This window comes from Triticum aestivum, chromosome 6A (genome assembly GCF_018294505.1).
Source record: "Triticum aestivum cultivar Chinese Spring chromosome 6A, IWGSC CS RefSeq v2.1, whole genome shotgun sequence".
Classification (NCBI taxonomy): Eukaryota; Viridiplantae; Streptophyta; class Magnoliopsida; order Poales; family Poaceae; genus Triticum; species Triticum aestivum.
The window spans coordinates 90,957,700-90,972,201 of record NC_057809.1 but is presented as its reverse complement, the minus strand read 5'-3'; the positions used below and the strand labels follow the sequence as shown (position 1 = coordinate 90,972,201).

The following is a 14,502-nucleotide window of genomic DNA, read 5'->3' as shown; positions in this document are numbered from 1 at the left end:
TCCCCGCGCGCCGCACCTCACGCTCCCCTCCTGCTGCGCCGCTCCCTCCTCCTAGCCGCGCCTCGCCTCCCTCACAGAAACCCCATCGCGTTGCTGCTCATCTCTCAGCCGCGCCGCTCCCCTCCAAAACCCTAAACCTCACCCGCGCCCAGCCCAACCACCGTTGCCGCTGCCATGTCTCACTCCACCCGCTCCCACCGCAGCAACCCGTTCGCCTCCTCCTCCGAGGCTGGTTCCCTCCCCGACCCGGCGTACATCCGTGACGTCCCGATCTTCGATCGCGTCCCGATCAAGCTTTCTCACACGGAGGCCAATTTTTATGCTTGGAAAACCTACTTTAACCTCCTCTTCCGTGAGTACAATCTCCGTGATCACATCGACGGCAACACCGACTTCCTCGCCATGCGTCGCGATGAGGATTGGATGGCAGTTGACGCCATCATCATCCGGTGGCTTTTTCTCACTGTGTCGAAGGACATCTTCCACACCGTTGTTCGCGACGGGGACGATGCCTACACGGTGTGGACCAAGATCATCGGCCTCTTCACCGTCAACAAGCTCCAACGGATCGTCTTCTTGCAGCAGGAGTTTTTTGGTTGTCACCAAAACGACTCTTCCATTGATGCCTACTGCATGCGCCTCAAGACCCTCTCCGACGAGCTCAACGACGTTGGCTTCAAGGTTGGGGACGAGCTCCTCCTCTCCACCCTCACCGCCGGCCTCAACGAAGATCTCGGTAATGCCGCATCCAATCTTACTCTTATGGCTAACCCTACTTATGAACGGGCGGTGGCCTACCTTCGCCTCGAGGAGCGTCGCTTGAAGAATCTGCGGGCTCGCGCGGTCCACACCGCCTTCGCCGCTGGCTTCTCCCACGGCGGGTCTTCTTCAACCCCTCCCGCCGGGGGCCATGGCGCCCCGCACCCGCAACAGCCTCGTCCGCCGCTGCCTCCAGCATCGGCTGGCGCGGGCGGGTATGGTGCCTTCCCGCCTCGGCCTTCCGTGCCTGCCCCGCCGCCTCCACCACAGCAGCCCAACCAGGGCGATCGCCGCGGCCGTGGTGGCCGCCGTGGTCGTGGCAACCGCAACAACAACGGCGGCGGACAGCAGTGCACCGGTGGGCAGCAGCAACAGTTTCCTTCGCCGCCCTGGGGTACTGGCCACAACCCCTGGACTGGGGTTGTGCATGCTTACACGATGCCAGTTCCTCGTGCTCCACTCCCGGGTCTTCTCGGGCCTCGGCCGGCGACGCACCAGGCTTTCTACGCGGCTCCTCAGCCCGGCGCTGCTACCCAACCGCCTCCCCCCTACCCTGCATCGTTCGGCTATGGTGCGCCGAACCCTAGTGGGGGGTGACGGGGTTCACTGGCTACCCACCGCCGGTCCCGCCGGTCTCCTACGACCCGGCCCTGCTCTCAGCGCTGCAGTACACGCCTCCGCCCGGCTCCTATACCGGCGGCGGTGACTGGTTCATGAACACCGGTGCATCATCTCATATGGCAGCCTACCCGGGTAACCTCTCCTCCGCGTCTCCTGTTCATACTTCTTCCCGTATCATCGTCGGTAACGGCGCTGGTCTCCCCATTACTCATGTTGGCTCTACTCCCTTTCCTTCCCAGTCTCGGCCATTGTCTCTTAATAATGTGCTTGTATCTCCTCACCTTATTCAGAATTTAGTCTCTGTTCGTAATCTTTCTCGTGATAACTCTGTAACTGTCGAATTTGACGAGGTTGGGTTTTCTGTTAAGGACGCCCGTACCCGGATGGTTCTTCACCGATGTGACAGTCCCGGCGACATGTACCCAGTCCAGCCTTCATCGTCTTCGCATGCTGGACCTCTTGCTCTCTCCACCGGCGTTGATCTTTGGCACGCCCGTCTCGGCCATCCTAGCTCCACCGCACTTCGTAACATAGTCAAGGATTTTTCTTTTTCATGTAATAAAGCGGATGCTCATTCTTGTCAAGCATGCCGCATGGGCAAACATGTTAGACTCCCGTTTAGTTCCTCTTCGACAGTTGCATCTTTTCCTTTTGAATTAATTCATAACGATGAATGGACGTCACCTATCACAAGTAATTCTGGTTTTCTCTATTATCTTGTTATTCTCGATGACTATTCTCACTTTGTGTGGACCTTTCCGCTTCGTAGGAAATCCGACGTTCCCGCCACTCTCCTAGCCTTTTATTCCTATGTGTCTACACAATTTGGTCGTCCCATACTTGCTCTTCAAACCGACAACGGGAAGGAATTTGACAACCTCACCATCCGTACACTTCTCTCCAACCACGGCACTATCTTCCGGTTAGAACGAGTCCTTCGTACTCTTAATGATTGTGTCCGCACTCTTCTGTTCCATGCCTACCAACAAAATGGCCGGGCAGAACGAGTCCTTCGTACTCTTAATGATTGTGTCTGCACTCTTCTGTTCCATGCCTACATGCCACCCCGGTTTTGGCCGGATGCCCTTGCTACCGCCACACTTCTTGTTAACCTTCGTCCTTGTCGTGTCCGTTGGAATTATACACCTCACCATCTTCTCTTCGGTTCACCTCCCTCTTACGATGGTCTCCGCATCTTCGGATGCCTCTGTTTCCCTAGTATAGCCGCCACCACTCCTCACAAACTTGCTCCTCGCTCCTTGCCTTGTGTCTTTCTTGGTTACCCGGCTAACACTAAAGGCTACCGATGTTATGATCCGGTGTCTCACCGTGTCATCACCTCTCGGCATGTTTACTTCGACGAACATTGTTTTCCTTTTGCATAGGAACAGTTGATGGCGCCACCTGCAGGAGATGATCCCGCCTTGCCTGGCACCTCTCGCCGCCGTGCTGCACTGGGCCCTGCACCGCCGGCCTCGCCAGCTCCCTTGCCTGGCGCGCTGGGCACACCGGTCTCCTCGCCGGCCACGCCGGCCTCGCTGGATTCGTCGGCCACGCCGGCCTCTTCGCTGGGCTCCCCGGCCTCTTCGTCAGGCTCGTCGGGCATGCCGGCTTCTTCACCGACCACGCCGGGCTCACCAGCTGCTTCGCCGGGATCGCCGGCCTCCTCTTCATCGACACCCTCACCGAGGCAGATGCCCGGCGCGCCATCTTCTAGCGTCGCGCCTGGGTCGCCCTCGGCTCCTGCAGCCCCGGCCGCTGTCCTACAGCCCGCCGGCCCTACCACTCGTGCCCGCATGAGGGTTCATCGGCCGAGTCTTCGTTACTCCACCGACGAGTATGCCTGTCCAGCCTCCACGATGGCTCTGTCGCCTCTTCCGACCTCCGCTCGTATGGCTCTTCGTGATCCACTTTGGTACGCAGCGATGAAGGAGGAATTTGAGGCATTGCAGCGCAACGCAACTTGGCAACTTGTTCCTCGTCCCCGGCACGCCAACATCATTACCGGGAAGTGGGTGTTTAAGCACAAGTTTCACCCCGACGGCACACGCGATCGCTACAAAGCTCGTTGGGTGGTCCGAGGCTTCCGACAACGTGCTGGCATTGATTTCACAGATCATTCGCCCCGGTTGTCAAGCCCGGGACGATTCGCACTGTCCTTCAGCTTGCAGTATCTCGCGCATGGCCGGTGCACCAGATGGACGTCTCCAACGCATTCCTCCATGGTCATCTCGAGGAGCAGGTGTATTGTCAGCAGCCGACGGGATTCGTCGACGCCACTCATCCGGAGCATGTTTGCCTGCTTTCCCGTTCCCTATATGGGCTCAAACAGGCTCCCCGCGCTTGGTACCAGCGCATCGCAGCGTTCCTCTGTCAGCTCGGCTTCCGCTCCACATGCTTCGATGCTTCGCTGTTCATATACCAACACGATGATGCTACCGCCTACCTGCTGCTCTATGTCGACGATATCATCATGACAGCTTGCTCTAGTGCTCTTCTTCGACAGCTTACCAATCGTCTTCGTGCTGAGTTTGCCATTAAGGACTTGGGTCCTCTGCACTACTTCCTCGGCATCGAGGTTGCTCGCCGTGCGGATGGCTTCTTTCTTCATCAGCGGAAGTATGCTCATGAGCTTCTTGATCGCGCTGGGATGCTTAATTGCAAACCCGCGTCTACACCTGTCGACACGAAAGCCAAGCTCTCTGCCACCGACGGCTCCCCTGCTCCAGATGCCTCATTTTATCGGTCTATTGTGGGCGCTCTTCAGTATCTCACGCTGACCCGACCGGAGCTTCAGTATGCTGTCCAGCAGGTCTGCTTACACATGCATGCTCCTCGTGATGCTCACTGGACCGCGGTCAAACGGGTTCTCCGTTACATCCGCGGCACCATGGATCTCGGCTTGACGCTTCATGCCTCGACTGCTATGGACATCACCGCCTACTCTGATGCTGACTGGGCCGGCTGCCCCGATACGCAACGTTCCACCTCGGGGTATTGTGTTTATCTTGGACCATCCTTGATCTCTTGGTCGTCTAAACGACAGCCCACTGTTTCTCGCTCCAGCGTTGAGGCAGAGTATCAAGCGGTGGCTAACGTTGTTGCAGAGTGCTCCTGGCTTCGCCAACTTCTTCATGAGGTCTCTTGTCCTGTCGACAAGGCCACGATTGTCTACTGCGACAATGTCTCCGCGGTTTACCTCTCCGCCAACCCGGTTCATCATCGTCGCACCAAACACATTGAGCTGGATATTCACTTCGTTCGGGAACAGGTAGCTCTTGGTCATGTTCGAGTTCTTCACGTCCCTACTTCCTAACAGTTTGCGGACATCATGACCAAGGGGTTGCCCACGGCCCCTTTTGAGGAGTTTCGTTCGCCTTTGCGTCGGCCGTAGCGACGCTTCGACTGCAGGGGGTGTTGAGATGTATATTGCATGTGTGTTTCTTGTACAACAAGTCTACCTCCTTTCTTGTATAGTTGAGGTCTAGACTCCCTTTGTACCTATATATATATATGTGTGCATACGCACCCGATGAATATATCGTGAGTTGCACCTATTTTCTACAAAGAGGACAATGATAGTGGATGGATGGGGTCAGAGGAAGGCCCTCTCAATCTTCGCGAAGACACAAATGGTGCTCACAGGATGAACTAAAGCGGTGAGCTTCCCCGCAGCCTTATCCACGAGATATTGGAGATCGATCTTCCTGAGGCGGTGGATTGACAGAGAGCGATGGCGCCTTGGTCATTGCGTGATTGTGGCCAAAATTTGTTCAAGGGCCGGCGCCGTTTGCAGCGACACTATCAGCAGCAAGGACTCTTCTTGACGGGGGGTCAGAGTGCAGTGAGACTGCAGCATACGTCCGATGGTTGGGAGCTTGGTCAGCTGGAACTGTCTTGAGTTCACCCTTTCCCGATCAAATTGCTAATGTCCTAGTTACTTCCCATGAACAAAAAATGGCACTAAAAAAAGGACGTGAACCCTCAAGCACTATCAAGAAACCCAGCGCTACAAGATGCGCTTGGCTGCTGTTTGAGCTGCACGAAAGAGCTCAGTAGCAATAACGGTAACTGAATCTACAGATTTTTCACTTGCAGGTAAAACTGAGTTTTCTAAAAAAATTGAAATGGAAAAAAAAGAGAATTGAGGTTACCAAAAGTTTGCACATCGACATGGTTCTAATCCAAAACATTTTGAACCCCAAACGGTATATAACTCAAACCCATTAAGACCAGTAACAACTGCCCTTGTATACTAGTAACACCGACGACGCACTTTAATGTGACACACAGTAACGACCACTGTTGAGGCCCCTTGTCCGCTAGAACCCTAGACTGGAGCCACTACTTTTCTTTTCTTCTCCTTCTCTACACTATTTCTTCTATATGTTTTAATAACTCCTATCGACAACGCGCAAATGGAGTATCAGAATTTCAGATGCTAGGCTGTGATTTGTCCTTCAGCTCGGCAGTCGGCACGAGAACCACTAGTTGGTTCTGCAAGTCACGCTCCGCGGTTCCAGCGCCGCCTGGTGCTGCTGCTGATGATAGCATGTCCCCCTTGAGTCTCTGCAGCCTATGCTCGAGCCCGCACACGTTCTGGATCACATCCAAGAAAGGCTGGTCGCTGGAAGGCCGCCTCACGTCCTCGTGAGAAGCGGCTCTCTCCTCGGTATAGATGTCACGGTTTGCTAGCATCACGTCCAGGAAAGGATCGTCCGAGAAGGCCACCGGATCCTCCCGAGAAACAGCTCTGTCGTTGGTGTTGATGGTGGGATATGATAGGATCGCATCGAAGAAAGGGTCATCCGAGAAGGCCACTGGATCCTCCCGAGAAGCAGCTCTATGCTCGGTGTTGATGATGCGATCAGCTACATGGCTAGGATTCAAGCCAGGCTTGGTTGTAGGTGATGTGCTCTCCTGCAAACACGTTAGGAGTACACTCAGTTGAACAAATCTAATCAGAGTAGATTATTCCAGGTGGAGGTCATTATTAGTTCATATTAGATCTGCAAATTACCCAAGATAAACAATCAAACTTTTGTCTTTGTACCTTGACTTCGGCGGGCGCGGGCGGACACAAGGGAGCTCCTTTATCGTGTACCCGCCTCCTCACAGTTCTACTAGTTGATTCGGGCTTCCTCTCAGGAATCCCTTGTGGATGTGTAGGTACACTGATGATTTCAGGCATGGGAAGAAGATATGAATTGTCCACTGAATCAATCTTGCCTAAACTTCCAGATTTCCCTGCACTCTGTTTCGATCTTTTGCTGGGACCAGCAACACGACTATTTCCTTCAGCCTGCAGACAGCACTAGTGTTATGCAAACTGTGTGTTGAAAATTTTTGACCACAACGTATACCTAAAGAAAAAAACTGAAACTGGTGTAGTTTATTCTTAAAGTTCTACACATGGAATGGAATTGAAACATATGCTGTGACGAAGGAGCGCAGTACTTGAAGATAGTTCAGTCTATACCATATGTACTTCTGTAGCTAAATCCATCGAAAGTGATAATTTGTCATTTGTGCAGTTATAGAAACCAAAGATTCAAGTATGGAATGAAACCTTCAAAAAGTTCACTTTTTAACCCTACACCCTTGGAAATTCACTTTTCCACCTTGAACTCTAAAACCGTTTGAATTGTAACCTCAAACTACTGAAATAGTCCACTTCTCGACTTTGGCTGGTTTCACAAGGAGTTGGGATGACATGGATGTCACTGTCATGTTGCTGCCATGAACAATAAAAAACACCCAGAAAACAATCTAAAAAAACTATCATCTCAATAGAAAATTTTCACAGAAAAAATTGGCTGAAACAAAGAAAAAGAATGGTATCTGATGGCGTGGCAGCAACATGGCATTGAGGTCGTCAGTCAAAGTCAAAATTACTTGAGAGGGAAGAGTGGACTGTTTGGTTGCATTTCAGACAGTTATACAGTCCAAGGTTGGAAAAAAGAACCTTCCCAACCCTGAACTTTTGCCATAGTTCAGGGTAGAAAATTGAAAAATAAAATCTCTGTTTAGTACTTTCCATTTAGGTGACAGCTGAATGTTTGCAATATAGCAAACGGAAATAAGAAAAGTAAGCAATATCCAGAATTGAACACGGGAGACCACGTGAGAATGCAAACACATGCTAAAGACTCAACAAAAATACGAGTATGAATAGTTATGAGATAGAAATGCATGCCTTCCGATCTCTGAGAGCAGCACACCTTGTATTTTTGAACCACTTGTCAATCTGTAAATGGATCAGACATTGGTTAGTGACTCTTTTTTCAGGTTATACTTCTCTACTTCAAATATGCTACGTTTATGATATTTTATAAGAGACGAAAGAGTACCAACTATACTATGAATCTGACCTTACTGATATGAGTAGTGATTATAATATACTATATTTATTTTTTAAAGAAGATGTGATGTATGGCCCAGTCAGTGTCAAAGGGTGATTGACTAGCAGAATGAGAATATGAGATACACATGTCAATAAGCATGTGTAGGTGATTGACTAGCAGAATGAGATACGCATGTCAATAAGCATGTGCCAGTAAGCTGTAATCAGTAATACACAGCTGTGAAATTTATTCAATCCAACATTACTCACCTTTTCAAAAGAAATACCCAATTCTGTTGAGAGATTCTCTTTCACCTCCCGGGATGGAAGCTCACTTTCAGCAAAAGATTTGCGCAGTACCTAGTTTAGCAACATGAAGAGGATATTAGAATGTGGTAAGCAAGACTGAACCTGATGTGAAGAACACATATCCACAGTTACAAGCACAATAAACCCAAAGAGGAATCTCGTTATAGTCAACAGTAAGAGTGCAGATTATATGAAAATGCGTGTGTGCACACGTTGTCGGTAGAGGCACCCCAAAGTTTTCGAGATTTATGATTTTTCTTCCGATGGATTTAGTTCATGCTATACATGATGTAGTTCATGCTATACATGTGGACATGGAAAACATCAACCAAAAATTGAGACCATCTATGGCCAGCAGAACAAAATATACTTTAAACTGCAAGACTGTTAACTCGACTAATTTTTGTGTAGGCTAGAGTTGGTCAAAGTTTTGAATGAAAAGCTTTACATGCTATAGCATGAACTGCATTCTAATTTCTTTACAATTTCGGCGGCCTCTGCCAATGTTAAAAATCAGTATAAAAATTTGTTCTTCGGATTTTTTTTCTGACTATTAATTATTAATTAAATTAAGAATAAAAAAATTGATAAAAATACCAGTTTTTGGGCAGACCAGTAAAAACCCTTACACGGGCATGCAGACTACACCCAAAAAGTTTAATAACAACCACTTGGGCGCATCTGATCAGGACACCATCAGTGATCATATAGGCAAGCATCCAACCCCCCTTCTGTGGAGGGACGAAAGGGAGCGCAGCACAAGAGGTGGGCTCGAGGGAGGTGCACGAGATTGCGGAGGTGACTGGTAACAGATTAGATCCCACTTTGTGCCCTTGTGCGACACGAGCTCACATTGTGGATGCGCTCGAGGCAGCGGAACCACCTCCCTCAAGCCCACCTCCTGAAGATGAGGCTGCACTCCATCCCGTCCCTCCACAGCAAGGGCAATGGATAGGAACTTGGGCGCACGCATGTGGGCAATTAGACAGTGTGCTATCTGTGTGTCGTCATGTGGAGGGAGAAGTTTCGCCTATACGACGGCCAATGATGTCTTGATCAGAATGTGGTGGTTGTTGTTGTCTGTTCTCCTTTTGGGAGTAGTCCACACCATGCACGGGTTCTTTTTACCGTTTTGCCCCAAATTTGAGGTGCTCGTATCTTAATTAAAAGGCAGAGCTCCAGCCATTTATCACGCGCGCGCAGGGGGGGGGGGGGGGGGGGGGTGTAATTATTATCACTGTTTACCTGAACTGCCTCAGGTGGAATTCTGAAGAGTTTTCTCCTCTGCGGTTGGGCTTTCTCATTCGATTTTACATCTAAGGAACCCTCGGCAGACTTAACTCCAACACCAGCTGAATCCACTCTTCTTTTCTTTCTCCTATTATTAGTACCCCAATCTTCATCTTCACTCTGCTTTTCATTCTCAGTCAGCTTTCCAAACATTTCCTGTGAAGGGTGAAAAGCAGTTAAAGCCCCAACCTGTTGAACCAACGTAATGCTTATGAGTAACTTACTCAAGGTGCAACTAACACACAACACATAGCTAATTCAAAAGAGAAAACTTTGTTTTTGCCACTCTAGTTTTTGCCCACTTTGCTTATGCCACTCTAGAATTTGACATCTCACTTTTGCCACTCTTAGCTTTTGACAATACATCACAAATGCCATTCAGTGGCAAAAACGATAATTTTTCATTTCACTTTTGCCACTCTTAGGTTTTGCAATGTAGCACAATTGCCACTCTGAAAATTTTGCTTTTGCCACTGAATGGCAAAATTGATATATTGTCAACATCTAAGAGTGACAAAAGTAAAATGTTAAATTTTAGAGTGGCATAAGTGGGCAAAAGCTAGAGTGGCAAAAACAAAGTTTTCCCTCAATTCAAAATGCAGTTCCTTGAATTGCAAGTATAAGAAAATATTCTGCTTAGCAAAATACACCTCATTAAGTCTTTTATAATCAACCTCTCTCTTTGGCCTTTGGTAGGTAAGCATCTCGGCAACATCATCATCATCAGAATCAATTCCTAAATTTGAATTGGTGTGGTAGAATCCTTCCGCATCAGTGAAATCTGCTGATATAAAGCCTGGAATATCATCGTTTGGAGAATAAAGCGGACTTCCTGAACAATTGGACTGATCAGATATACTTTCTTCACCACTATCCAGGCTGCTGCTTGTGAAGTCATTTTCTTCAGGGTCATAGTCCTCATCACCTGAATACTCAGATAACCAATCCTCTCCTAGTCCATCCTCAGAGTCCATCTGTTTAGTTGCTTCCTTAAAAATGTCCTATAGAAAGCTAATGTCAACATTGTCTGAATAGGATAACATCCTTCAATGTAAAAATGAGAAAAGAAGTGGATGCACAAAAAATGAAGGGGGGGGGGGGGGGGGGGGACTTACTTTAGAGGGACACATCACTGTAAGGCTTGTTCCCAAATGTGCATTCACAGCTTCTAAAATTTTCATCTTGCACAAACAGAATTTACAAAGCCATCCAGGACCACCAGTAGGAAGACCTGAGAGATTGCACAATACAGAGACAGGTACATTATAAACCAGAAACTAATTAGGACTACAACATCTACAAAGCCATATTAACAAATATAAAAATCCATCTCAATACGGAGTAAGCAACCACAGGAGGCAACAAGAATGTATATATAATTGTCAGAATGGAAGGTACAGCATGAGTGTGTGTTATTGCAAACTAGATTAACCTGGTAAGTATTACCTGATTTCATCCTTTGATTTCATTTGTGAGTAATATTAGGATTATTATTCTTAAACAATTTCCGCATGCAAAAAAATTGGACAGCTTTTGCGTATTGCATGACTCCACAGTTCATTTGTTTTCCAGCATTTGAGCTCACCTTCCAGAGTTATTTGATGTTACCCAATGGTTACATCAGTCCAATGGATACAACACACAAGGAAAGGATTGAATGGATAAAACTATGAACACCAACATGACATGAAAATTGTTAATAATGTAGGCAACGATGATATGCTAGGGAGTAAGAAACTAGGAGAGATTTTTTTTTAAATAAAACAACCACAACTAAATCTGGAGACTTATTTAATAAAGATGAAATTGAGATCATTTAGTACTGGAAAACATAGTTTCGTAATTTGCATCCGTGCAGAACTACAGATATCTTTTAATTCCATTTGCTACTGTATTTGCACAAGAAACACAGAGACAAAATCAGAAACAGAAGAAGTGTTGTTTAGGTGATCAAGATGAAATTGCAAAGCTTTACACCAATCAAGGATGCAAATAAGCATGTTACAAAAACATGTGCAACCTAGTAGTTTGAAAACAAAACCGAGAAAAATTTACCCACTTTTGTCTAGAGGAGGTTCTAAACATTTCTCATGGTATGCCATTTTGCAGGCCCCTTCACAGAAGATAAATTTATTGTTGGGAACTGATTCAGGAGACTTGCATCTTGAACATATGGTCTAGCAAAGAGAATATTGATAATCCATCAGTTACATAATCATGTGGAAGTAGGGAGTATGACTGATTTGATGATATACATACATTATCAGGGTTAACAGACTCATCTGGAGGCATCACGGAATCTTCCATGCTCCCACTAGAACTATACAAATCAAGTTGATGGATAATATCACGGATAGCAATTTTGCATTTAATGATCTGTTTCTGAGCACGCTGTAGCTCCTTCTCTGGCTTTAATTTCTCTCGGCTGTTTAGAAAAGCACACCTTCAATTAATATAACTAGCACTCTTATTTTACTGTAAGAAACTTCAAAGCAGAAGAGCGAAAAGAGTAAGGGGGGTCATATGCAGCATGAGTAAAGTGTGCAACATAGATTAATGAACAATAATATGAACTGTTTGCATGATTCTATCATGACAATTGAAAGGCAAATCAGACTTAGCTTACACTACTTAGTGACGAAAGCTACTCGACTATACTTCTATTATCTCAAGAAATGGACATGGACATCATGTTGTCCAACTAATCAAGTCCAATGGGTACTTCCCACAAATAATTACTTTAATAGATCAGTCATCAATGGCCACTACCAATGAACTTAGGACGGATTGTGATCCTCCTATATAAGAAACAAACAGCAAGTGGTTAAAACTACATGAGTTTTCATATGATTTAAAAGCGTAAAATAGTTACAAACCTCGTATATATATTCATGCGCATAATTATTCTAAACAAACTGGAGTAGCCTAAAACTGTGTCATACTTCACATTTGTTCATGCTAGAATTGAAGATATTTACAGGTACCCTTTTTCTTTTTTATTGCATGTAAAATTATATGGATTTAAGATTTTCCTTTACCAGCAATAGACAGTAGAGAGAGAGAGAGAGAGGTGCAAACCTGTGCCCATTCCAGCCATCTCCAGAGTATGCATCTATTAAATTCTGCTCCGATTTTATTTTGACCAGCAAATATCTCGCCCTTCTTTCCATGCGAGTTGCCTCATCACAATCAGTATTGTGCCTTCTCCGTTTCCGGTTCCTCCTCCTGACTGGTCCTGTTGCAGTTTTTCCAGTAGCAGCATTTGAAGCCTGCCGCTTGCTCAGAGGACTACGATAATACTTGTTCTTTATATATTTTGCCAGATTAACATTCCTGACTGTTCTTACTGTTCTCTTGGGAGGAGAGCAATGATCTGGCTTATAACTGCTGGAGGTATTGTGGCCAGTTGACCTTTTTGCTGAAGAAACCAACTCAGAAGAGGACTGTTTCCTCCGTTCTGATGATCTTCTAGGAATGGAGCATGCCGATTTCTTGTCTGAATTATTCATTGTCAGAACTGGAGTATCACATCCAACCGAGTCCTTTATCATAAAAGAATGTGTTAATTGGAAAGACGAATGGGACATCATGATGAGTATTTGCTGAAACTATTTAACATATTTGGTAGTAACAAGAAGGAAATGCTCCGTCCATACAGTGTTAAGAATAAATAGACATTTTTCCCCTTTCACACTGTCTGTGTGCAACATGCTCAGTTATTAGTCATACACCTATTACTAAGACATATATTTAGTACACTTGGCGCAAGCTAGCTAAAAAAAGGAAGCAGACAGCAGTTCAGGGCTATGGACTGGCATCAGAATGCCAAGGTGCATAACACAATTAATCGCAATATATGCACCCATGCCAGGCCCAGTGCAACACGACAAGCCAGAGATGCCAAGCCGAGACCACGAGCATATCGTGAAAAGGTGTTCAGCAGTCCCAGGCTCGGTGACGATGTATACAACGGTCAAACGACGGTGCTGCAGGGCAGCCAGCGGAATAAACGGCATTTTAACAGTGCTATAGCTTTGCCAATGATCTTACAGTGAGGCAATAGTGTCCTGACAATTAAGAAGGATGCCATCCTCACACAAGGGATCAATTGGGGACACTGAGAAGTTAACCCCAACCAGAGCATCACATTCCACAACAAACGTTACTCCAAATGGAACTTGCTGCCTAGTAGTAGCAGCTCTACGGAATCTATAGATGCATACAGGGTTCAACTAGCCTTCCGCCCTATACCCATGCGAGACAAACGATTTGCGCGTCGGCATCGCTTTCAGCCTCCGCCACAGTTTTAATCTAGACTCCGACATAGTTCACCATTTTTGGGTTCCGTCGACTCGACACGAGTGACGGCCTGCCGGTCGTCAGCGCGTCGTCTCACCAAGGTTTCAGCACCTTCGGCCTTGCTCGTAGCGAAGGGAAGACTAAGAAGACGACTATCAATGCGAGGAGGTCAGGGTTTCCTTACAGAGAACTGAGGTCCCGGCGGATCTCCGCTCCAAGCAAGCCCAGCGGAGGAGGAGGAGATCCGAATTCCTCCAATTGGAAGCCCGCGGGCGTGCCCCGGTGGGAGGGCTGCGCGCGGGCGGCGGCGGCGGCCGGCGGGGCGAAGCGGGCCGGAATCTGGGGAGGCAAATCTGGGGGAGACGGTGAGGAGGAAGGAGAGAAGGTTTATGGGAAGAACACGGCACGAGTGTAAACGGGGACTAGAATTGGGATTTAGTAAAGCGCAATTCCAAATGCAAGGTGGCTACCGAGGTTAGCCAGGCACATCTCCAGATGGGCGAGGGCATTAAATTTGTTTTATTACCCCCATAAAATTGCAGATGGGCCCCGTATACACCACCACAGATGCACATACTCGCGGAGTTGACGGAGCCGTGTTTGTAATTTTTACACAATTCTAAAAGACGCAGAAAAGGAAAAAAAACACGAGAATTAGATAGGAATGCGCGCATAAAATAGAGAATCAGAAAATATAGGAATGCGCAGCCGTTGGTTCCCTCTCCCTCTGCCGACCGCTCCGGCGGCAAGAGGGAGGGGGAACCTCGGATCGTGCGTCGAGTGGGTTCTCGGTAGGATTAGGATTGAATGAGATGTTGTCGAGGCCGTTGCGGGCGGCTTCGCGTCTGAATAAGTTTTCTCAGGCTTCGTTCACGGTGAGG

At 47.4% G+C, this 14,502-nt stretch overlaps 1 protein-coding gene across 4 annotated transcripts; it reads right to left on the bottom strand.

The window, feature by feature from the left end:
• Positions 1-5,560: 5,560 nt before the first annotated feature.
• Positions 5,561-14,105, bottom strand: LOC123132243 (pathogenesis-related homeodomain protein). Of its 4 annotated transcripts, none has more exons than XM_044552022.1 (11): positions 13,806-14,105; positions 12,401-12,864; positions 11,582-11,747; positions 11,382-11,499; positions 10,438-10,553; positions 9,973-10,323; positions 9,278-9,511; positions 7,994-8,083; positions 7,577-7,627; positions 6,434-6,682; positions 5,561-6,300 (listed from the first exon to the last, which is right to left on the bottom strand). In XM_044552022.1, exons 2-11 carry the CDS (start codon positions 12,829-12,831, stop codon positions 5,815-5,817), a joined length of 2,292 nt encoding a protein of 763 aa, XP_044407957.1. In that variant the 5' UTR covers positions 12,832-12,864; positions 13,806-14,105; the 3' UTR covers positions 5,561-5,814. The 4 variants fall into 4 exon arrangements, with proteins under 4 accessions (XP_044407957.1, XP_044407958.1, XP_044407960.1 ...); XM_044552023.1 differs by having other exon boundaries at positions 9,997-10,323; XM_044552025.1 differs by having other exon boundaries at positions 9,278-9,478; positions 9,997-10,323.
• Positions 14,106-14,502: the final 397 nt, after the last annotated feature.

Excerpts from the sequence above, each read along its gene's own strand:
- LOC123132243 (XM_044552022.1), bottom strand. The coding sequence starts at position 12,831 with ATGAATAATTCAGACAAGAAATCGGCATGCTCCATTCCTAGAAGATCA. Across the intron at positions 10,324-10,437 it reads CAGTGATGTGTCCCTCTAAA|GACATTTTTAAGGAAGCAAC; the intron begins GTAAGTCCCCCC and ends AGCTTTCTATAG. Across the intron at positions 8,084-9,277 it reads TTCCACCTGAGGCAGTTCAG|GTACTGCGCAAATCTTTTGC; the intron begins GTAAACAGTGAT and ends TTGCTAAACTAG.